Source organism: Anolis carolinensis, chromosome 4 (genome assembly GCF_035594765.1).
Source record: "Anolis carolinensis isolate JA03-04 chromosome 4, rAnoCar3.1.pri, whole genome shotgun sequence".
In the NCBI taxonomy this organism is placed as follows: domain Eukaryota; kingdom Metazoa; phylum Chordata; class Lepidosauria; order Squamata; family Dactyloidae; genus Anolis; species Anolis carolinensis.
This window is the reverse complement of record NC_085844.1, coordinates 187,427,366-187,440,522: the sequence shown is the minus strand read 5'-3', so window position 1 is coordinate 187,440,522 and position 13,157 is coordinate 187,427,366. Positions and strand designations below refer to the sequence as shown.

The 13,157-nt window shown below is 45.8% G+C and overlaps 1 protein-coding gene across 1 annotated transcript in view; it reads left to right on the top strand.

Annotated features, from left to right (window-relative positions):
* The window catches only part of mpl (MPL proto-oncogene, thrombopoietin receptor), a 29,512-nt gene extending 20,820 nt beyond the window's left edge, over nucleotides 1–8,692 (top strand). Inside the window, exons 6-8 of the mRNA XM_008109469.3 lie at nucleotides 4,397–4,484; nucleotides 6,422–6,509; nucleotides 7,392–8,692. Coding sequence (XP_008107676.2) covers nucleotides 4,397–4,484; nucleotides 6,422–6,509; nucleotides 7,392–7,817 — 602 coding nt within the window. The 3' untranslated portion in view covers nucleotides 7,818–8,692. The remainder of the gene's footprint in view (nucleotides 1–4,396; nucleotides 4,485–6,421; nucleotides 6,510–7,391) is intronic.
* The last annotated feature ends 4,465 nt before the right edge of the window (nucleotides 8,693–13,157 follow it).

The following is a 13,157-nucleotide window of genomic DNA, read 5'->3' as shown; positions in this document are numbered from 1 at the left end:
TCACATTGTTGGCTCATGTTTAACTTGTTGTCCACAAGGACTCCAAGGTCTTTTTCGCACACATTGCTGTCAAGCCAGGCGTCCCCCATTCTGTATCTTTGATTTCCACTTTTTCTGCCGAAGTGAAGTATCTTGCATTTGTCCCTGTTGAACTTCATTTTGTTAGTTTCGGCCCATCTCTCTAGTCTGTCAAGATCGTTTTGAATTCTGCTCCTGTCTTCTGGAGTGTTAGCTATCCCTCCCAGTTTTGTGTCGTCTGCAAACTTGATGATCGTGCCTTCTAACCCTTCGTCTAAGTCGTTAATAAAGATGTTGAACAGAACCGGGCCCAGGACAGAGCCCTGCGGCACTCCACTTGTCACTTCTTTCCATGATGAAGACGACGCATTGGTGAGCACCCTTTGGGTTCGTTCGCTTAGCCAATTACAGATCCACCTAACCGTAGTTTTGTCTAGCCCACATTTTACTAGTTTATTTGCCAGAAGGTCGTGGGGGACTTTGTCGAAGGCCTTACTGAAATCCAGGTACGCTACATCCACAGCATTCCCTGTATCGACCCAACTCGTAACTCTATCGAAAAAAGAGATCAGATTAGTCTGGCATGTCTTGTTTTTGGTAAATCCGTGTTGACTATTAGCAATGACCGCATTTGTTTCTAAGTGTTCGCAGACCACTTCCTTAATGATCTTTTCCAGAATTTTGCCTGGTATTGATGTGAGGCTGACCGGACGGTAATTGTTTGGGTCGTTCTTTTTTCCCTTCTTGAAGATAGGGACCACATTCGCCCTCCTTCAATCTGCTGGGACTTCTCCCGTTCTCCAAGAACTCTCGAAAATAATTGCCAGTGGTTCTGAAATAACTTCCGCTAGTTCCTTCAGTACTCTTGGATGTAGCTGATCTGGCCCTGGGGACTTGAATTTGTTTAGAGAGGCCAGGTGTTCCTGGACAACTTGTTTCCCTATTTGGGGTTGGATTTCCCCCAATCCTTCGTCCATTCCATGTTGCTGAGGTTGAAGATGGCTTTCTTTTTCTGAGAAGACCGAGGCAAAGAAGGCATTAAGTAGTTCTGCCTTTTCCCTGTCCCCTGTCCCCTGTCGCCCCATCTTCTCCTTGCAATGGCCCTATCGCCTCCTTTTTCTTCCTTTTTCTACCAACATAAGCAAAAAAGCCTTTTTTGTTGTTTTTTATGTCCCTGGCAAGCCTGAGCTCATTTTGCGCTTTAGCCTTGCGAACCTTTTCCCTACAGGTGTTGGCTATACGTTTGAATTCTTCTTTGGTGATTTCTCCCCTTTTCCACTTCTTGTGCATGTCACTTTTGAGCTTTAGCTCAGTTAGAAGTTCTTTGGACATCCATTCTGGCTTCTTTGCACTTGTCTTATTTTTCTTCTTTGTTGGCACTGTTTGCATTTGCGCCTTGAGTATTTCACTTTTGAAAAACTCCCATCCATCCTTAACTCCCTTGTTTTTTAATATCGGTGTCCATGGAATGCCGCTCAGTAATTCCTTCATTTTTTGGAAGTCAGCTCTCTTAAAGTCCAGAATGCGTGTTTGACTTGTCTTAGTTTCAGCATTCCTTTGTATTGCAAACTGCAGGAGCACATGGTCACTTGCCCCTAAGGATCCAACCACTTCAACTGTATTGATCAGGTCTTCCACATTTGTTAAGATTAGATCAAGAGTTGCTGATCCCCTTGTTGCCTCTTCTACCTTCTGGACCATAAAATTATCTGCAAGGCAAGTGAGGAATTTGTTGGACTTTGTACTCTTGGCTGAGTTTGTTTTCCAGCAGATATCGGGATAATTGAAATCGCCCATGACTACTATATCTCTTCTTTGTGCCTGTTTGGTCAGCTGTTGACAGAAGGCTTCATCAAGCCCTTCATCCTGACTCGGAGGTCTGTAGTAGACACCCACGACAAGATCTTTTTGAGTCTCGGTTCCCTTGATTCTTATCCAGATGCTTTCAAGCTGGTTTCCCGGATTACAGTCTTGCATTTCTTCTGCAACGTAACTGTTTTTGACATATAAAGCTACTCCCCCTCCTCTCCCCTTTGTTCTATTTCTGTGAAAGAGGTTATAGCCCTCAATGGTTAAATTCCAGTGATGGGAGTCATCCCACCAGGTTTCAGTGATGCCTATGACATCGTATGTGTGGTGCTGTGCTAGGAGTTGAAGTTCGTCTTGCTTATTTCCCATGCTCTGAGCATTAGTGTAAAGACATGTAAGCCCCTGTGACCTCCCCTTGAGCTGTTTATTTGGGATTATTGTGCTCTCTGTACTTGGTCCTTGCTGTGTTTGTGCAGCCCTCCGTTTAGCCTTTTGGCGGTTCCCTGTGGTCGTGGGTAATATAGTGTTCGCCAGGCTGTTGTTCCCCTCCCCCAGTGGATCTAGTTTAAAGTGCGCCTGATGAGGTTTGTGAGTCTGTGTGCAAAAAGATGTTTTCCTACTTGTGTGAGATGCACCCCATCGCTTGCCAGTAGTCCATCCTCTTGGAAGAGTAGACCATGGTCAAGGAAGCCAAAATGCTCCTCTTGACACCATTTTCTGAGCCAGTTATTGACCTGTACTATTTTTCCGGCCCTTGTAGAGCTGTGTCCTACAACGGGGAGGAGGGATGAAAAGATCACATGTACATTATACAGTTTTAGCTTTGTTCCCAGAGCTTGAAAATCATTTGTGATCTTTTGAAAAGTATGCCTAGCGGTGTCATTGGTACCTACATGAATCAACATAAGGTGGGGAGGGTGATGGGGCTTTAGGAGCCTGCTGAGCCTCTGAGTGATATGGTGTATTTTTGCCCCCGGGAGGCAGCATGTTTCTCGAGCCATCCCATCCGGTCTGGAAATGATGGCTTCCGTTCCTCTAAGGAGGGAGTCACCTACTACCAAGACCTGTTTCCTTTGAGGATTGACAGGGTCCCTTTTGTGCAAGACAGTGTGTATGTCCCCTGAAGAGTGTTCCTGTTGAAGTGAATCATGTAGGTGTAAAGTGTTGTCCTCCTCCTCAACATCCCCAGTGCATTCATCAATGACAATCCATTGAGATACATCCGAGAGCCCATTAATCTCCCAAGGATGTTCCTGTTGCTCCTGGTCTATGATTGGGGATGGAGCATTTGCATGATTACATAAGTGTGACTGTGGTGATGCACTGTCCCCGTCAGGGCTATCCCCTGCGCATTGATCCAGGGTGGTCCACTGAGTGGTATCTAAGAAACTGTGGTCCTCCACAAGATGTGTTTCCTGATTGTATGTTAATGATGTAAGAATTTCAAATCTGTTGTGTAAATGCAGCTGAGCAGAGGAGTTCTGCGGAGGCTGCCTGGTCCTCCGTCTCCTTCTATGGGTGACCTCCTTCCAAGCCTGAGGGTTGTCTACCTTTGAGTTGATCTCCCCATAAGGTTCCTGATCATGGTCTTGGTGGTGTTGGTGTGATGCAGGCTGCAGATCTACAGCAGCGTGTTGTGCAGTGTCCAAGAAGAGCTCGAGTGCCTGAATGTCCTTAAGGGTCTTAATACGGTGCTCGAGCTGTTGGATCCTCTGCTCCATCAGAGTCATCTCTTTGCATTTGGAGCAGATGTAGTTGTCTAGTTTTTGTGTGAAAAAGCGGAACATGCCACAGCTGGTGCATGTGATGGGAATGTTTTGCTTTTGTTGCATCTCTTGGTGAGCGTGGTGGCCTTGTTGCACAACCCCCCCCCCCGGCCACCGCTTTTTATTAGATAGGGGCAGGGTGTGTGGTGTGGGGCTCAGGTCACAAGGGAGTGGGACATGAGCTCCCATGTCTTAGGAAGCTGAAATATCACCACCTTATTTTTAGATAGGAGCGGGGGGTTTCCAGTTTCTGCAAATGATCACCATTTTCACTGATTTCCGGCCACAGCAACAAATATACACAAATAGAAAAGAGGGACTTTCACAGTGAAGAACCCAATTGAACAGGAAGTAAGACTTTCAAAACAGGAACAGGTTTCTTAAAATATAAAAAAATAGTATATTATAAAAAGTTATAAAAATTCACCAAAAATCATAGGAGACAGGAAACATTCTGCAAATTGTTGAGCAAAGAGTGTGGAATGTGTTCTCCCACTGTACCAAATTTGATGAGAATAGCTCAAGAAATGAGGGCGGGAGACCCCCAGAAAAGTCCCCCCCGGTTTCCTGTTTATTGGCGATTGCGCATGCGCGTCCGCCATTTTAGAAACATTACGAATTTTCGTAAATATCCAAAAATTTTGGGTGAAACATTTAGAAATAATTTCTACATCGAAGAGCCGGCACCCCCTACTTTAGAAACGAGAATTGAAACAATTTTTCCATCGATCGGACAACCCTAATAGATAAGCCTGTGACTTTTCCAATTTCAGTCACAAATTCATCTTATGTTCTTGCTGCAGGGTCAACCATCCTCAACATAGGAGTTGTCCTGTTGTTCTGTACAGGACTTTTGCTGGGCGTAGTCTGCATCGGGCTACCCATTTACAGGTAACTAAACTCTAAAATTGTCTTCCAGCATTCAGCAATAAGACACTATTTAGGATGTGGTAATGATGGTCTGCAAAGCAGACTGACTTTTGCAGCAAAGGGCAGGTTGCATAGTTCTAGGGCTATGCTGTGAAATGGGCTGGATTATCCATTCATCAGTTAGAACAGCTCTTATCTAGTTTGGTTTAAGGAATAGTTAATCTTTATATATAAAAGTACAGCCTGTGTATGTTTGTGCACGCAGAACTTGGAAAGTAGTTGGTCTATCAACTTGAAATTTTGACACAACATGGCATACCAATACGTGCATGTTTTAGTAATGAGTTTAGGGGAGAGAAAACCACAGATGATGGGATATGTAGTACTTTCACTTTCACTTCACCTCCCACAGACCACTGTGACTTGCACCAATGACAGATCAGGACCTAGCCTGGCATATAGATCCCCCGTGCCCCACTTTACGTGTGGTTAGGGGAGGACAAACCATGGATGGTGGGATTTGCAGTACCTTCACTCGAATCAGACCACTGCAACCCTATGGACCTGGATCATATTTGGCACACAGACATCCCGCTAGCCACTTCGCCTCCTGGTGCTGATAGGAGGAGGATCGACCCTGAATGATGGGATTTGCAGTACCTCCACCCGATTCAGCTCCAACTTCAACAGACCATTAAGACCAACACAAATGACGGACCTGGACAAAACTTGGCATACAGACTCCCCATGACCAGCAGGAAATACTGGAGAAGCTTGTGGAATATTGACCTTAATTGACAGGAATTATAGTTCACCTGCATCCAGATAAACTCTAACTCCACCGACAATGGACCGGGATCAAACTTGGAACAGAGAACCCCCATGACTAACTAAACATACTGCAGTAGTTTGTGAGCAGAGTCGGTAAACTGTCTGATCTTACTGTTTATGCAGAAAAAAGGGAAACCAAAAAATGTACCTCACAACCTCTGAAGATGCCTGCCATAGATGTGGGTGAAACGTCAGGAGATAATACTTCTGGAACATGACCATACAGCTTGGAAAACACACAACAATCTCAAAAATGTAATCAATCCACTAGCTTTACAATAACATTTTTTTGGGTAAAAACCTCTTTTTCATTCCTTATCATTCATTCCACATAGACACAGCAACGTAAGGCAGGGTATTGAATTGAATGATATGTTTTCTCGGTGAATCAATGTTTGCTACAATACTTTTATTTACTTTCACATTCATTTCATATCATCCTAAGCCACAGCGAAGTGCGACCGAGTTTAGCTAGTGTTAAGTAATGATCGACTGCTGCAATTGGAATGATATGACATGTTGCTTGGGTGGCATAAATATCTGTGGTTTGATAAGTTAAAAGTCAATATTTATTTAATGATAATTTAGTAGTCTGTTACCTTGAGAATTTGGAATAGGTGCAAATTTAGGTTGCATGTTGAAACATCACTGTGGTTTTTTACACAAGAAGAGTGTCATAGGATTGACAAATAGATAAAGGAGAACTTATCAAGATCTGCTAGCATTAGAGATTGATCAGTATAGATTGATCTTCCACACAGCCATATACACCAGAATATAAAGGAAGATAATCCACAATATTTGCTTTGAACTGGGTTATCTGAGTCCACACTGCCATATAACTCAGTTCAATGTGGATTTTATACAGCTGTGTAGAAGAGGCCATAGATTGTGACACTATGGCTGGTTCTATACTGCCCTATATCCCAGGATCTGATCCCAGATTACTTATTTTGAACTGGATTATATGAATCCAGACTGCCAGATAATTTGGAATAAGTAGATAATCTGCTATCTGATCCTAGGATATAGAGCGGTGTAGATCCAGCCTGAGATTGTGGGAACTATCGTTCAAAAACCTAACTTTCCCAAAATATGCATTTCACAATCTGCATCTCATTCTTTAGCACAGTGAAACAAAAGATTTGGCCACCTATACCAGACCTCCATCATGTACTAAATAGATTCCTTGAGGACAATGGCAAACAGCAGCAGGTAAGGACTCCTATTTTGTGCAACACTAATCCTAATACAATCAGTGGGTGAGAAAATACAGTATAATTTCCTAAAATCAAACAGAGGGAGGCTCATGTGTGTAACAAAGTCTAGATGTGAGCCCAAATATAATTTAGTCACAGTGTTCTGTTGAAGTTAGATCCAAAGTAGGTGAAAATACTGCAAATTCTATCATCTGTGATCCATCCATAGTCAAGAAGACAGAATGGGGTTGGACTGGGGAGGGGACATTAAAGGAACAACCGGACATCCCCCCTTTTCCTCAGAGAAGCATTTCCACAAATTTGGTAAACGTATCATTTTAAACCTGAGAACAATGAATGCCATCACATTACAGAATTGGCCATTTTGCCCATCTACATCTGGATCATTACCCAAAAATCCACTTCCCAACCAGTTCTTGAAGCGTATGAAAAGATAGCTGTTCCCAACGCTTTAGACACGGAAAGAATGCTCAACCTACACTTGAATCCAACCTAATGTGATGAACACAGTGGGTTATTACTTCTGAGGACTAGGACACGGAACAATGGCTTCAAACTACAGGAAAGGAGATTCCACCTGAACATCAGGAAGAACTTCCTGACTGTGAGAGCTGTTCGGCAGTGGAACTCTCTCCCCCAGACTGTGGTGGAGGCTCCTTCTTTGGAAGCTTTTAAGCAGAGGCTGGATGGCCATCTGTCGGGGGTGCTTTGAATGCGATTTCCTGCTTCTTAGCGGGGGGTTGGACTAGATGGCCCATGAGGTCTCTTCCAACTCTACTATTCTATGATTCTATGATTCTAAGTGTATGACTCAGTGGAATTTAATAAATGTGATGAACTGGAGTGTTTCTGATGCTGCTATTTACTCATTTTCTAGGTGAATTCTTTATTTTGCCACAAAACTTTGGAAGATACACCTTTGACTTGCATGCTGGAAGTGTTATCTGAGAGGCCTGTAGAAACACAAAGTGATGGCCCTCTTCTTGAGAGCATTTCAGGGGAGACGGAATGGGATAGCCCAGATTCTTCCTGCCAGCACTACATGGTGTTACGTCCCCAAGGTAGCCATTATGAAAATGAGTATTTTGATGGCACAGGTGATGGCCCTGACACACTCCCACTGTCCTTGGACCAGGATCCACACATAATTTCAGAGCTAAAGATCCAACTAAGCCCCTTCACCTTATTAAGCACCCACCTTGGGTCACCTGGAATAAAAGAAGAACAAAGTTGGGAAGCTTCTGAGGACCAGTCTGCGTCTGCCACACACATATCAAATCAGTCTTATCTACTGATGGCCTGAATAGGGTTTATTGAAAGGTAGCAGCAAGGGAGATAATTAGGTTGTGGAGGTCTGCAGCAAAATAGCAGCAATTGAAAACTGTTTGCCAAACATTATCATTTTGAGGCTTTCTAAGCATCTGATTGCATGAATTACTGAATGAAAATTGAATGGGAGTCTTTTTCCATAGCTATGTACACGTAGCTCTTGGTAACTAAAGCCCCTTCTACACTACCATATAATCCAGATTATCAAATCAGATAATGCAGATTATTTGTTTTGAACTGGATTATATGAGTTTCCACTGTCATCTAATCCATTTAAAAGCAGATAATCTGGATGTTATATGGCAGTGTAGAAGAGGCCTAAGGTCTATCAAAGCTCTCCAAAGGCAGCATAATACCTGGGAAACTGTACTATGCTGAATTACCTATACCCATGCAGCAAGACCATTATAGCTTTTCCCAATACAGCAGACATTAGTATGAGATATTTTAAGCACGATGTGATGAAAAGGCTCATGAACAGCAACAAATTACCTTACTATTAGATCATATCCAGAGGCACAGCCACATGAAAAATATAGGTTGTGAGCACAACACAATTAGCTCTTTTATGTGTAATTACATAGTCTTAGTGTTGTCGACCGCATTTTAGGGGATCGGGCCCTTAAGGAGAGACCCGACCCGGTCCTGAGAGAATGGACCTTGGCGGAGCCAATAGGAAAATATGAGCCGTAATACAACCTGAAGCCGAAATGAAGAAGGTCCGCCAAAGTTGAAGGAAAATCCGCCAAGGAGTCTTTATTGAGCAATTCAGCTAAAGAGGACTCTAGTAGTGCTCATTCAGTCTACTAGGGTACCATATAATCAAAATAAAGCCATATTTATACAAAGTTTCAGTCTGACAGCCCTTTGAATTTCCCGCCCCGCTCCCCTGCCCATCTGATCGCTGATAGGCTAGAAGGTTGAACGAGGCGGGCTTTCGTTTCCCGCCTTGCTCTGTTGGCCCAATAGGGAGCTGCTTTTTGTCCCCACTCGAGCCAATCAGGAAGGAGAAGGCGGGAGTTATTGAAACAATGAAATGACAGGGCAGGAAAGATCGGATTAATTCCTGCTAGGCCGATTTCTAAAGGGATTAATGGCAGCAATCAAGGAATGTCCGGGTTTCTGTCACGTATACAGATTTTAGATATGCCTTGGGGTGTCAGGGGTGGAAGTAGTGATGGGTGGTGATGAGCCATAATCAGGGCCGGTTGGACATATGAGGCTGCTGAAGCGGCGGCCTCGGGCGCTGGCCACTAGGGGCGCTGTCGAGGCGTCGACAGCAGCCCATAGCGCCACAGCAGAGATTGCCCAATTCTCCTAGTTCCTGGACGCGGACGCAGCTCGCCCTGGCGACCTGCGGCCGCGTCCACGAAGGGAGAATTGGGCGATCTCTGCTGTGTGCACGCAAACCTCCCTTCGTTCCTGGACGCGGCCGCAGCTCGCCCTGGCGACCTGCGGCCGCGTCCAGGAAGGGAGAATTGGGCGATCTCTGCTGTGTGCACGCACACAGCAGAGATCGCCTAAACCTCCCTTCGTTCCTGGACGCGGCCGCAGCTCGCCCTGGCGACCTGCGGCCGCATCCAGAAAGGGAGAATTAGGCGATCTCTGCTGTGTGCACGCACACAGCAGAGATCGCCCAAACCTCCCTTCGTTCCTGGACGCGGCCGCAGCTCGCCCTGGCGACCTGCGGCCGCGTCCAGGAAGGGAGAATTGGGCAAGGAGGAGGCAAGTGGACAATATCAACAGAAAGGAGGAAACCATGAAAATGAACAAAATCTGGCAAACAGCATTTTAAAACTCTAAAATCAGGATAGTAAATAAAGAAACAAACTCTGAAAACGGGAATTCCAGACATGAAACAACCAGGTAACACCTCCCAACAAAGGATTCCCACAGGTAGGAATCAGCCAGACCTTGAAGCTGCAAGGCTTTTCACTGCTAATCAAGGTGATTAATTGCAACATTCACACTTGCCTCCAACAGACAAGAATTCTTTCTCCCACCCTGGACCTTCCACAGATGTATAAACCTCTCTTGCTTAGTTTCCAACAGACCTCACAACCTCAGAGGATGCCTGCCATAGATGTGGGCGAAACGTCAGGAGAGAATACTTCTGGAACATGGCCACGCAGCCCGAAAGACATACAACAACCCTAAAGGGTAAATGTCACGACCCAGGCGGCAGAGGCACCAATAACCATACACAGAGGCCAGAATCTAACTAATATCTTTATTGAAGGAATATATAAAGTTAATAAAAACAAGTATAGAAAATAGTCCAGAATTAGACCCTTCAGGAAAGGTCAGAATTAGTCCAAAAAAGCAATGTCCAATAAGAAATATTAAGGTCCAAAGTTGTAATCCAATAACCGAAACACTCACTTTGCCAAGCAAAGTGAGGGGAGATGACAAGGTCCTTAGTCCATAAAACTTGAGCGTGGCTAGGAAATAACTTGATACTTGAAACAAGGCTTGAACGTGGAACAAGGTAACTACGAACAAGAACAAGGTCCGTGGAATAACTTGGTAAAATCCGTGAAACAAGGCAAGGATTAGTCCTGGGAAACAAGGCAAAGTCCGTAGGTAAACAAAGGCTGGGAAGCAAGGCGAAGGCTGGATAGCAAGGCAAGGCTTGAGCTGAAGCGAGGCTTGAATCGGAGCGCGCTGTCCAGACACAACTCGCTCCGTAGGCTGACGAATTGACTCCGCGAAGTTGCTACGCGGGCAAAACACCTATATAGAGTCCAACTTTCTCACCAAAGCGGTTCTCTGGGAATCAGAAACGAAAGCTAAACTCTGAGACCAGATGTTAAACTCCTTAAAGATTCTCACGAGAACCAATGTTAATTGGCAACATTCTTAGCTGCTATCCTCGCACTCCTGCGCGAAGCTGAATCCAAACTTCTCTGTTGTTTACAAAACTCCCGGCGCAAGAACACGGGAGAAGTAGGCTCTGGGGTTGTTTGACATACTTCTGGGGCACAACTTTCTTGCAGGTGCAAGGTTTCCAGATCTGCCTGGGAAGGATCTGGCTGAGAGGAATCCAGTTCAGACTGGGAAGGTAAAAAACCCAAGTTTTCATCTTCATCAGGGATTACAATGTCCTGAGCAGGACTACAAGGCCCATGGTTCATCACACTATCCCCCTCCTCAGGGCCCCTCCCAAACTGGGGTCCTCTCCCCGAGGCGCGAGGTCGCGGTTTGGTGGGATAGGTCAGATGGAAGCGACGGGTTAGATCAGGAGCATGGACTGTGGAGGCGTCTTCCCAAGAGCGTTCCTCAGGCCCAAAACCCACCCAGTCAATGAGATATTGTAGGCGGCGGCGATGAAAGCGAGAATCCAAAATGTCCTCAACCTCGAACTCCTCCTCCCCATTCATCAAAACAGGAGGGGGGGCCGGTTGGTCTGTATCAGGACGCACACCATCCGCCGGAAGGAGCAGGGAACGGTGAAACACTGGGTGAATGCGCATTGAACGCGGAAGTTGGAGTTTGAAAGTCACGGGGTTTAATTGCGCCACCACTGGATAGGGGCCAATGAAGCGGGCATCTAACTTCCGGCATGGGCGGTGGGAGGGCAGAAAGCGAGTGGACAGAAAAACCCGATCTCCTACCTTGATTTCGGGGCCCGGCTGGCGGTGTTTGTCAGCGTGGCGTTTATAGTCCTCCTTGGCTTGGTCCAGTTGCTGGAGCAAAAGTTGTTGCACCGCTGTGAGTTCCTGCAGCCAATCCTCTGCTGCGGGAACTTCTGAAGTTTCAATGACAGGGGGAAAGAAACGTGGATGGAAACCGTAGTTTGCAAAGAACGGCGTTTCTTTTGTAGAAGCTTGAACTCCATTATTGTAGGCAAACTCAGACAGTGGTAACAGAGAAGCCCAATTGTCCTGTTGGTAGTTTACATAACAGCGAAGATACTGCTCCAAAGTGGCATTGGTGCGCTCCGTTTGCCCATCTGTTTGGGGATGATGAGCTGAAGATAAGCGAGAGTCTATGCCCAGTAGTTTTTGTAGTGCCTTCCAAAAACGAGAGGTGAATTGAGATCCACGGTCTGTGACTAAACTCTTGGGCAATCCATGTAGTCTGAAAACATGCTGAAGAAATAGATCCGCAGTTTCTTTGGCCGTGGGGAGGCCTTCGCAGGGAATGAAATGGGCTAACTTGGTGAATAGGTCCACCACCACTAAGATCGTGGTGAATCCACAGGAAGGTGGTAGGTCAGTGATGAAATCCGCGGAAATTATTTCCCATGGGCGAGATGGGGTAGGAAGGGGGTGCAAAAGCCCTGAGGGCTTCTCCCTTCGTATCTTGGAGCGCTGGCATACTGGGCAGGTGTTGACATATTTTTCCACATCCTTGCGGATCTTGGGCCACCAAAAATCTCTTAGGATCAAATGCATGGTTTTAAATAGTCCGAAGTGTCCTGCTGGTTTGCAGTCATGACACAGACGAAGCGCTTTTTCCCTGCCCGGTCCGGGTGGGATATAAACATGATTTCTATAGCAGAGCAGCCCATCTTTAAGCGAAAAGGGAAAATGCAGACCTTGGCGAAGTTGGTCCTGCGCCCAGGCATCTGCTTGCTGACTAGCCCTGATTTCTTGAGCACAGATGGGTCCTGGAGTAGGGGAAGTTGAACCAATGGGACTGGATTTGGTGTTCCCCACTGTGAGCGTGGCAAAGTTCTCAGGTTGTAGCAGTTGGGATTCAAAGGTCTCCTTGCGTCCTGCAGCGTATTCCGGTTTACGTGACAGGGCGTCTGCTTGCTTGGTTTGAGCTGGGGTCACATAATGGATCTGGAAGTTGAAACGTTCAAAGAATAAAGCCCAACGTTGCTGCCTCTGATTTAGTTTGCGGGCAGTTCTTAGATGTTCTAGATTACGATGATCAGTGTGGACTTCAATGGGGAATTTGGCCCCTTCTAGCCAATGTCTCCAAGTTTCAAAGGCTGCCTTTATGGCCAGTAGTTCTTTTTCCCAAATGGTGTAATTCCTCTCTGGTGTGGTTAGTTGACGAGAATAAAAGGCACAGGGGTGGAGGTGATCTCCCACCGGTTGTAAGAGTACAGCCCCAATTGCCACATCAGAGGCGTCCGCTTGCACCACAAAAGGGGTTCCAGGATTTGGGTGCTGTAGAATTGGCTGGGAGGTGAATAGTTTCTTCAGTTGCTGGAACCCTTTCTCTGCTTGATCAGTCCAGCGGAAAGGCTGCTTTCCACGGATGCAGCTAGTGATGGGGTCGGACCAGCGGGCAAAATCTGGAATGAACTTGCGGTAGTAGTTCGCGAACCCCAAGAAACGCTGCACCTCTTTCTTGTTAG